Below are 13,109 nucleotides of genomic sequence, written 5' to 3' on the forward strand. Positions count from 1 at the left end.
TCACACATGTACATGGTCAGACATGTAGGTGGTCATACAGTCACACATGTACATGGTCAGACATGTAGGTGGTCATACAGTCACACATGTACATGGTCAGACATGTAGGTGGTCATACAGTCACCCATGTACATGGTCATACAGTCACACATGTACGTGGTTATACAGTCACACATGTACATGGTTATACAGTCACACATGTACATGGTTATACAGTCAGACATGTATGTGGTTAGACAGTCAGACATGTATGTGGTTATACAGTCAGACATGTACATGGTTATACAGTCACACATGTACATGGTTGTAGAGTCACACATGTACACGGGTCATACAGTCAGACATGTACGTGGTCATACAGTCACACATGTACGTGGTTATACAGTCACACATGTCACCTACGGTTTCTGGATATAAAGCAGAATATTGATCCAGAATGATGATATGTCTTATACTCCAGTCACATCCAGAGCTGCAGTCAGAGTTTTATTTATTAGGACTCCTACTCTAGTCACATCCAGAGCTGCAGACACAATCCTGCTGCTTCCTCCTGTCTCCGGTGATATCCAGTTACTTGTATTGTCAGTGCTGAAGGTTTCCTGGTGAATGTCACCCGTATCATTGCTGTCACCTGTAATCTATATTTACAGACCACCAGGTTCAGCTGTATCCAAGATGGCGGAGGTGAATGGGGCGCAGTAAGCAGGCCAGTATACAGACGCCCCCTCAGCTGCCACAGATTTCGTTATTCAATACAGTTGCAGTTCACAATCCAAGCACTGGGGGGCGCAGACAGTAGACATCTTGTGACAGAGTATCAGTATCAGTGTGACATAGGGCAGATCTTACAGACCGACCTTCCCATGTATGAGATGTAGCAGAGCCGGATTTATCACAGGTCCAGAGGAGCCGCGCAGGGGCGGAGGATCTGGAGGACGCCGTCCGGCACAGTCCGATTGTCACAGAATGAGCTCCTGTAAGGAGAGGACACAAGTGATTGGTGGAAGTGTTGTGAAGCCGCCGACACCGGAGCCGACAATGGTGGAAAGAGGACAGACTGCCAGAAAGCAAATCTACAGCACATGGGGGCCCCGGGAAAACCCTGCAAATGTATATAGATGTATTCTATTCAGGGGCAGGCACAACATGTGGATATATTATATAGAGCCCACATAATACTGCCACATATTACTGATACCTGCAAGCCATATAATACCGCCACATGGTGCTAATACAGTATTATTACTGATACCTGCACACCATATAATACCGCCACATGGTGCTAATACAGTATTATTATTGATACCTGCACACCATATAATACCGCCACATGGTGCTAATACAGTATTATTATTGATACCTGCACACCATATAATACCGCCACATGGTGCTAATACAGTATTATTATTGATACCTGCACACCATATAATACTGCCACATACTGTATTACTGATACCTGCAAGCCATATAATACCGCCACATGGTGCTAATACAGTATTATTACTGATACCTGCACACCATATAATACTGCCACATGGTGCTAATACAGTATTATTACTGATACCTACACACCATATAATACTGCCACATACTGTATTACTGATACCTGCAAGCCATATAATACCGCCACATGGTGCTAATACAGTATTATTATTGATACCTGCACACCATATAATACTGCCACATACTGTATTACTGATACCTGCAAGCCATATAATACCGCCACATGGTGCTAATACAGTATTATTACTGATACCTGCACACCATATAATACTGCCACATACTGTATTACTGATACCTGCACACCATATAATACCGCCACATGGTGCTAATACAGTATTATTACTGATACCTGCACACCATATAATACTGCCACATACTGTATTACTGATACCTGCAAGCCATATAATACCGCCACATGGTGCTAATACAGTATTATTATTGATACCTGCAAGCCATATAATACCGCCACATGGTGCTAATACAGTATTATTACTGATACCTGCACACCATATAATACCGCCACATGGTGCTAATACAGTATTATTACTGATACCTGCACACCATATAATACCGCCACATGGTGCTAATACAGTATTATTACTGATACCTGCACACCATATAATACTGCCACATACTGTATTACTGATACCTGCAAGCCATATAATACCGCCACATGGTGCTAATACAGTATTATTATTGATACCTGCAAGCCATATAATACCGCCACATGGTGCTAATACAGTATTATTACTGATACCTGCACACCATATAATACCGCCACATGGTGCTAATACAGTATTATTACTGATACCTGCACACCATATAATACCGCCACATGGTGCTAATACAGTATTATTACTGATACCTACACACCATATAATACTGCCACATACTGTATTACTGATACCTGCAAGCCATATAATACCGCCACATGGTGCTAATACAGTATTATTACTGATACCTGCACACCATATAATACCGCCACATGGTGCTAATACAGTATTATTACTGATACCTGCACACCATATAATACTGCCACATGGTGCTAATACAGTATTATTATTGATACCTGCAAGCCATATAATACAGCCACATGGTGCTAATACAGTATTATTACTGATACCTGCACACCATATAATACCGCCACATGGTGCTAATACAGTATTATTACTGATACCTGCACACCATATAATACCGCCACATAGTGCTAATACAGTATTATTACTGATACCTGCACACCATATAATACCGCCACATGGTGCTAATACAGTATTATTACTGATACCTGCAAGCCATATAATACTGCCACATAGTGCTAATACAGTATTATTACTGATACCTGCAAGCCATATAATACTGCCACATATTACTGAGACCTGCACGCCATATAATACCGCCACATGGTGCTAATACAGTATTATTACTGAGACCTGCACGCCATATAATACCGCCACATAGTGCTGTATTCAGTTCTTTGATAATACTGTCATATCCTCAGTAGATTTCCTTGGCTCTTGAGGTCTCAGACAGTTCCCATATAAGAGGGTTAATCCTCGTGCACTTACACTGCTCCGTCTTTCCCGTATTGTAGCGTCACAGTCGAGGCACCCAGCGTGCGGTAGAAGATATTGGGTAAGTCACTGCGCCAGATGAACGTTACGGTGGAGACGGATCCAACATGAACCTCGGCATCTATGAAATCCGTGTATGTCGTGTCCGGATTAATGATTCCACTGCAAAGGATACAGAAGGACAGGAAGGGTTAATGTGACGCATATATTATATCAGCAGAGGGGGAATGCATATCCACCATACTCCTCCTATACAGAGCATGCCCACCATACTCCTCCTATACAGATCATATCCACCATACTCCTCCTATACAGAGCATGCCCACCATACTCCTCCTATACAGATCATATCCACCATACTCCTCCTATACAGAGCATGCCCACCATACTCCTCCTATACAGATCATATCCACCATACTCCTCCTATACAGATCATATCCACCATACTCCTCCTATACAGAGCATGCCCACCATACTCCTCCTATACAGAGCATGCCCACCATACTCCTCCTATACAGAGCATGTCCACCATATTCCTCCTATACAGAGCATATCCACCATATTCCTCCTATACAGAGCATGTCCACCATACTCCTCCTATACAGAGCATGTCCACCATACTCCTCCTATACAGAGCATATCCACCATACTCCTCCTATACAGAGCATGCCCACCATACTCCTCCTATACAGAGCATATCCACCATACTCCTCCTATACAGAGCATGCCCACCATACTCCTCCTATACAGAGCATGTCCACCATACTCCTCCTATACAGAGCATGTCCACCATATTCCTCCTATACAGAGCATGCCCACCATACTCCTCCTATACAGAGCATGCCCACCATACTCCTCCTATACAGAGCATATCCACCATACTCCTCCTATACAGAGCATGTCCACCATATTCCTCCTATACAGAGCATATCCACCATACTCCTCCTATACAGAGCATGCCCACCATACTCCTCCTATACAGATCATATCCACCATACTCCTCCTATACAGAGCATGCCCACCATACTCCTCCTATACAGAGCATGCCCACCATACTCCTCCTATACAGATCATATCCACCATACTCCTCCTATACAGAGTATGCCCGCCATACTCCACTTATAAAGAGCATGCCCACCATACTCCTGCTATACAGAGCATGTCCACCATACTCCTCCTATACAGAGCATGTCCACCATACCCCTCCTATACAGAGCATGTCCACCATACTCCTCCTATACAGAGCATGTCCACCATACTCCTCCTATACAGAGCATGTCCACCATACCCCTCCTATACAGAGCATGTCCACCATACTCCTCCTATACAGAGCATGCCCACCATACTCCTCCTATACAGAGCATGCCCACCATACTCCTCCTATACAGATCATATCCACCATACTCCTCCTATACAGAGCATGCCCACCATACTCCTCCTATACAGAGCATGCCCACCATACTCCTATACAGAGCATGCCCACCATACTCCTCCTATACAGAGCATGCCCACCATACTCCTCCTATACAGATCATATCCACCATACTCCTCCTATACAGAGCATGCCCACCATACCCCTCCTATACAGAGCATGCCCACCATATTCCTCCTATACAGAGCATGTCCACCATACTCCTCCTATACAGAGCATGCCCACCATACTCCTCCTATACAGAGCATGTCCACCATACTCCTCCTATACAGAGCATGCCCACCATACTCCTCCTATACAGAGCATGTCCACCATACTCCTCCTATACAGAGCATGTCCACCATACTCCTCCTATACAGAGCATGTCCACCATACTCCTCCTATACAGAGCATATCCACCATACTCCTCCTATACAGAGCATGCCCACCATACTCCTCCTATACAGAGCATGTCCACCATACTCCTCCTATACAGAGCATGTCCACCATACTCTTCCTATACAGAGCATGCCCACCATACTCCTCCTATACAGAGCATGTCCACCATATTCCTCCTGTACAGAGCATGTCCACCATACTCCTCCTATACAGATCATATCCACCATACTCCTCCTATACAGAGCATGCCCACCATACTCCTCCTATACAGATCATATCCACCATACTCCTCCTATACAGAGCATGCCCACCATACTCCTCCTATACAGATCATATCCACCATACTCCTCCTATACAGATCATATCCACCATACTCCTCCTATACAGAGCATGCCCACCATACTCCTCCTATACAGAGCATGCCCACCATACTCCTCCTATACAGAGCATGCCCACCATACTCCTCCTATACAGAGCATGTCCACCATATTCCTCCTATACAGAGCATATCCACCATATTCCTCCTATACAGAGCATGTCCACCATACTCCTCCTATACAGAGCATGTCCACCATACTCCTCCTATACAGAGCATATCCACCATACTCCTCCTATACAGAGCATGCCCACCATACTCCTCCTATACAGATCATATCCACCATACTCCTCCTATACAGAGCATGCCCACCATACTCCTCCTATACAGATCATATCCACCATACTCCTCCTATACAGATCATATCCACCATACTCCTCCTATACAGAGCATGCCCACCATACTCCTCCTATACAGAGCATGCCCACCATACTCCTCCTATACAGAGCATGTCCACCATATTCCTCCTATACAGAGCATATCCACCATATTCCTCCTATACAGAGCATGTCCACCATACTCCTCCTATACAGAGCATGTCCACCATACTCCTCCTATACAGAGCATATCCACCATACTCCTCCTATACAGAGCATGCCCACCATACTCCTCCTATACAGAGCATATCCACCATACTCCTCCTATACAGAGCATGCCCACCATACTCCTCCTATACAGAGCATGTCCACCATACTCCTCCTATACAGAGCATGTCCACCATATTCCTCCTATACAGAGCATGCCCACCATACTCCTCCTATACAGAGCATGCCCACCATACTCCTCCTATACAGAGCATATCCACCATACTCCTCCTATACAGAGCATGTCCACCATATTCCTCCTATACAGAGCATATCCACCATACTCCTCCTATACAGAGCATGCCCACCATACTCCTCCTATACAGATCATATCCACCATACTCCTCCTATACAGAGCATGCCCACCATACTCCTCCTATACAGAGCATGCCCACCATACTCCTCCTATACAGAGCATGCCCACCATACTCCTCCTATACAGAGCATGTCCACCATATTCCTAATATACAGAGCATATCCACCATACTCCTCCTATACAGAGCATGCCCACCATACTCCTCCTATACAGATCATATCCACCATACTCCTCCTATACAGAGCATGCCCACCATACTCCTCCTATACAGAGCATGCCCACCATACTCCTATACAGAGCATGCCCACCATACTCCTCCTATACAGAGCATGCCCACCATACTCCTCCTATACAGATCATATCCACCATACTCCTCCTATACAGAGCATGCCCACCATACCCCTCCTATACAGAGCATGCCCACCATATTCCTCCTATACAGAGCATGTCCACCATACTCCTCCTATACAGAGCATGCCCACCATACTCCTCCTATACAGAGCATGTCCACCATACTCCTCCTATACAGAGCATGCCCACCATACTCCTCCTATACAGAGCATGTCCACCATACTCCTCCTATACAGAGCATGTCCACCATACTCCTCCTATACAGAGCATGTCCACCATACTCCTCCTATACAGAGCATATCCACCATACTCCTCCTATACAGAGCATGCCCACCATACTCCTCCTATACAGAGCATGTCCACCATACTCCTCCTATACAGAGCATGTCCACCATACTCTTCCTATACAGAGCATGCCCACCATACTCCTCCTATACAGAGCATGTCCACCATATTCCTCCTATACAGAGCATGTCCACCATATTCCTCCTGTACAGAGCATGTCCACCATACTCCTCCTATACAGAGCATGTCCACCATACTCCTCCTATACAGAGCATGCCCACCATACTCCTCCTATACAGAGCATGTCCACCATATTCCTCCTATACAGAGCATGTCCACCATATTCCTCCTGTACAGAGCATGTCCACCATACTCCTCCTATACAGAGCATGTCCACCATACTCCTCCTATAGAGAGCATGTCCACCATACTCCTCCTATACAGAGCATGTCCACCATACTCCTGCTATACAGAGCATGCCCACCATACTCCTCCTATACAGAGCATATCCACCATACTCCTGCTATACAGGGCATATCCACCATACTCCTCCTATACAGAGCATGCCCACCATACTCCTCCTATACAGAGCATGTCCACCATACTCCTGCTATACAGAGCATGTCCACCATACTCCTCCTATACAGAGCATGTCCACCATACTCCTCCTATACAGGGCATATCCACCATACTCCTGCTATACAGAGCATATCCACCATACTCCTGCTATACAGAGCATGTCCACCATACTCCTCCTATACAGAGCATATCCACCATACTCCTGCTATACAGAGCATGTCCACCATACTCCTCCTATACAGAGCATATCCACCATACTCCTGCTATACAGAGCATGTCCACCATACTCCTGCTATACAGAGCATGTCCACCATACGCCTGCTATACAGAGCATGTCCACCATACTCCTCCTATACAGAGCATATCCACCATACTCCTGCTATACAGAGCATGTCCACCATACTCCTCCTATACAGAGCATATCCACCATACTCCTGCTATACAGAGCATGTCCACCATACTCCTCCTATACAGAGCATATCCACCATACTCCTGCTATACAGAGCATATCCACCATACTCCTGCTATACAGAGCATGTCCACCATACTCCTGCTATACAGAGCATATCCACCATACTCCTGCTATACAGAGCATGTCCACCATACTCCTGCTATACAGAGCATGTCCACCATACTCCTCCTATACAGAGCATATCCACCATACTCCTCCTATACAGAGCATATCCACCATACTCCTCCTATACAGAGCATGTCCACCATACTCCTCCTATACAGAGCATGTCCACCATACTCCTCCTATACAGAGCATATCCACCATACTCCTGCTATACAGAGCATATCCACCATACTCCTGCTATACAGAGCATATCCACCATACTCCTGCTATACAGAGCATGTCCACCATACTCCTGCTATACAGAGCATGTCCACCATACTCCTCCTATACAGAGCATATCCACCATACTCCTGCTATACAGAGCATGTCCACCATACTCCTCCTGTACAGAGCATGTCCACCATACTCCTCCTATAGAGAGCATGTCCACCATACTCCTCCTATACAGAGCATGTCCACCATACTCCTCCTATACAGAGCATGTCCACCATACTCCTCCTGTACAGAGCATGTCCACCATACTCCTCCTATAGAGAGCATGTCCACCATACTCCTCCTATACAGAGCATGTCCACCATACTCCTCCTGTACAGAGCATGTCCACCATATTCCTCCTATACAGAGCATGTCCACCATACTCCTCCTGTACAGATCATATCCACCATACTCCTCCTATACAGAGCATGCCCACCATACTCCTCCTATACAGAGCATATCCACCATACTCCTCCTATACAGAGCATATCCACCATACTCCTGCTATACAGAGCATGTCCACCATACTCCTCCTATACAGAGCATATCCACCATACTCCTCCTATACAGAGCATATCCACCATACTCCTCCTATACAGAGCATGCCCACCATACTCCTCCTATACAGAGCATGTCCACCATACTCCTCCTATACAGAGCATGCCCACCATACTCCTCCTATACAGAGCATGTCCACCATACTCCTCCTATACAGAGCATGCCCACCATACTCCTCCTATACAGAGCATGCCCACCATACTCCTCCTATACAGAGCATGCCCACCATACTCCTCCTATACAGAGCATGTCCACCATACTCCTCCTATACAGAGCATGTCCACCATACTCCTCCTATACAGAGCATATCCACCATACTCCTCCTATACAGAGCATGCCCACCATATTCCTCCTATACAGAGCATATCCACCATATTCCTCCTATACAGAGCATGTCCACCATACTCCTCCTATACAGAGCATATCCACCATACTCCTGCTATACAGAGCATGTCCACCATACTCCTCCTATACAGAGCATATCCACCATACTCCTGCTATACAGAGCATGTCCACCATACTCCTGCTATACAGAGCATGTCCACCATACTCCTGCTATACAGAGCATGTCCACCATACTCCTCCTATACAGAGCATATCCACCATACTCCTGCTATACAGAGCATGTCCACCATACTCCTCCTATACAGAGCATGTCCACCATACTCCTGCTATACAGAGCATGTCCACCATACTCCTGCTATACAGAGCATGTCCACCATACTCCTGCTATACAGAGCATGTCCACCATACTCCTCCTATACAGAGCATATCCACCATACTCCTGCTATACAGAGCATGTCCACCATACTCCTCCTATACAGAGCATATCCACCATACTCCTGCTATACAGAGCATGTCCACCATACTCCTCCTATACAGAGCATATCCACCATACTCCTGCTATACAGAGCATATCCACCATACTCCTGCTATACAGAGCATGTCCACCATACTCCTGCTATACAGAGCATGTCCACCATACTCCTCCTATACAGAGCATATCCACCATACTCCTGCTATACAGAGCATGTCCACCATACTCCTCCTGTACAGAGCATGTCCACCATACTCCTCCTATAGAGAGCATGTCCACCATACTCCTCCTATACAGAGCATGTCCACCATACTCCTCCTATACAGAGCATATCCACCATACTCCTCCTATACAGAGCATGCCCACCATACTCCTCCTATACAGAGCATGTCCACCATACTCCTCCTATACAGAGCATGCCCACCATACTCCTCCTATACAGAGCATGTCCACCATACTCCTCCTATACAGAGCATGCCCACCATACTCCTCCTATACAGAGCATGCCCACCATACTCCTCCTATACAGAGCATGCCCACCATACTCCTCCTATACAGAGCATGTCCACCATACTCCTCCTGTACAGAGCATGTCCACCATACTCCTCCTGTACAGAGCATGTCCACCATATTCCTCCTATACAGAGCATGTCCACCATACTCCTCCTATACAGAGCATGCCCACCATAATCCTCCTATACAGAGTATGCCCGCCATACTCCACTTATAAAGAGCATGCCCACCATACTCCTGCTATACAGAGCATGTCCACCATACTCCTCCTATACAGAGCATGTCCACCATACCCCTCCTATACAGAGCATGTCCACCATACTCCTCCTATACAGAGCATGTCCACCATACTCCTCCTGTACAGAGCATGTCCACCATACCCCTCCTATACAGAGCATATCCACCATACTCCTCCTATACAGAGCATGTCCACCATACTCCTGCTATACAGAGCATGTCCACCATACCCCTCCTATACAGAGCATATCCACCATACTCCTCCTATACAGAGCATGTCCACCATACTCCTCCTATACAGAGCATACCCACCATACTCCTCCTATACAGGGCATATCCACCATACTCCTCCTATACAGAGCATGTCCACCATACTCCTCCTGTACAGACCATGTCCACCATATTCCTCCTATACAGAGTATGCCCACCATACTCCACTTATAAAGAGCATGTCCACCATACTCCTCCTATACAGAGCATGTCCACCATACCCCTCCTATACAGAGCATGTCCACCATACTCCTCCTGTACAGAGCATGTCCACCATACTCCTCCTATACAGAGCATGTCCACCATACTCCTCCTGTACAGAGCATGTCCACCATACTCCTCCTATACAGAGCATGCCCACCATACTCCTCCTATACAGAGCATGCCCACCATACTCCTCCTATACAGAGCATGCCCACCATACTCCTCCTATACAGAGCATGTCCACCATACTCCTCCTATACAGAGCATATCCACCATACTCCTCCTATACAGAGCATGCCCACCATACTCCTCCTATACAGAGCATGTCCACCATACTCCTGCTATACAGAGCATGTCCACCATACTCCTCCTATACAGAGCATACCCACCACATTACACCCATCAGATGATGGTCCCCCCAACCTTGGAGTGATTTGGGCTGTGTAATTATTACATACCTGTGCATTGTGTATTCAGTGGTCTTCCTATTAGATCCTTGTACAGACACAGCAAAATATCCCAGCACACTGGAGCTGCCTGCAGTGTGGACTGACACATTGTATCTCCAGCCTGCAGAAATAAATGCTCAAAATTAAGATGAAAGATGATAGATGACACTGTTATGGGGGATCTGTAGATGACACTGTTATGAGGGATCTGTAGATGACACTGTTATGGGGGATCTGTAGATGACGCTGTTATGGGGGATCTGTAGATGACACTGTTATGGGGGATCTGTAGGTGACACTGTTATGGGGGATCTGTAGATGACACTTATGGGGGATCTGTAGATGACGCTGTTATGGGGATCTGTAGGTGGCGCTGTTATGGGGGATCTGTAGATGACACTGTTATGGGGGATCTGTAGATGACACTGTTATGGGGGATCTGTAGATGACACTGTTATGGGGGGATCTGTAGATGACACTGTTATGGGGGATCTGTAGATGACACTGTTATGGGGGGTCTGTAGATGATACTGTTATGGGGGGTCTGTAGATGACACTGTTATGGGGGATCTGTAGATGATACTGTTATGGGGGATCTGTAGATGATACTGTTATGGGGGATCTGTAGATGACACTGTTATGGGGGGTCTGTAGATGACACTGTTATGGAGGATCTGTAGGTGACGCTGTTATGGGGGATCTGTAGATGGCACTGTTATGGGGGATCTGTAGATGACACTGTTATGGGGGGTCTGTAGATGACACTGTTATGGAGGATCTGTAGGTGACGCTGTTATGGGGGATCTGTAGATGGCACTGTTATGGGGGATCTGTAGATGACACTGTTATGGGGGATCTGTAGGTGACACTGTTATGGGGGGTCTGTAGATGACGCTGTTATGGGGGATCTGTAGGTGACACTGTTATGGGGGGTCTGTAGATGAGACTGTTATGGGGGGTCTGTAGATGACACTGTTATGGGGGATCTGTAGATGGCACTGTTATGGGGGATCTGTAGATGATACTGTTATGGGGGATCTGTAGGTGACACTGCTATGGGGGATCTGTAGATGACACTGTTATGGGGGATCTATAGATGACACTGTTATGGGGGATCTGTAGATGACATTGTTATGGGGGATCTGTAGATGACGCTGTTATGGGGGATCTTTAGGTGACGCTGTTATGGGGGATCTGTAGATGGCTCTGTTATGGGGGGTCTGTAGATGACGCTGTTATGGGGGGTCTGTAGATGACACTGTTATGGGGGATCTGTAGATGACATTGTTATGGGGGATCTGTAGATGACGCTGTTATGGGGGATCTTTAGGTGACGCTGTTATGGGGGATCTGTAGATGGCGCTGTTATGGGGGGTCTGTAGATGACACTGTTATGGGGGGTCTGTAGATGGAGCTGTTATGGGGGGTCTGTAGATGACACTGTTATGGGGGGTCTGTAGATGAGACTGTTATGGGGGGGTATCTGTAGATGACACTGTTATGGGGGATCTGTAGATGATACTGTTATGGGGGGTCTGTAGATGACGCTGTTATGGGGGATCTGTAGATGGCGCTGTTATGGGGGTCTGTAGATGACACTGTTATGGGGGTCTGTAGATGGCGCTGTTATGGGGGGTCTGTAGATGACACTGTTATGGGGGGTCTGTAGATGGCGCTGTTATGGGGGGTCTGTAGATGACACTGTTATGGGGGGGTATCTGTAGGTGACACTGTTATGGGGGATCTGTAGATGACGCTGTTATGGGGGATCTGTAGATGACACTGTTATGGGGGATCTGTAGGTGACACTGTTATGGGGGGTCTGTAGATGAGACTGTTATGGAGGATCTGTAG

The 13,109-nt window shown here is 46.5% G+C and overlaps 1 protein-coding gene across 3 annotated transcripts in view; it reads right to left on the bottom strand.

Moving 5' to 3' along the window:
• Positions 1–505: 505 nt before the first annotated feature.
• Positions 506–13,109, bottom strand: part of LOC142188687 (pancreatic lipase-related protein 2-like) — a 42,819-nt gene continuing 30,215 nt past the window's right edge. For all 3 annotated transcript variants that reach the window (XM_075261928.1, XM_075261926.1, XM_075261925.1), the window contains 3 exons: positions 11,265–11,376; positions 3,069–3,236; positions 506–974 (listed from right to left, as the gene is read on the bottom strand). In XM_075261928.1, the coding sequence (XP_075118029.1) occupies positions 893–974; positions 3,069–3,236; positions 11,265–11,376 (362 nt within the window). In that variant the 3' untranslated portion in view covers positions 506–892. The remainder of the gene's footprint in view (positions 975–3,068; positions 3,237–11,264; positions 11,377–13,109) is intronic.

This window comes from Leptodactylus fuscus, unplaced genomic scaffold (genome assembly GCF_031893055.1).
Source record: "Leptodactylus fuscus isolate aLepFus1 unplaced genomic scaffold, aLepFus1.hap2 HAP2_SCAFFOLD_634, whole genome shotgun sequence".
Taxonomy (NCBI): domain Eukaryota; kingdom Metazoa; phylum Chordata; class Amphibia; order Anura; family Leptodactylidae; genus Leptodactylus; species Leptodactylus fuscus.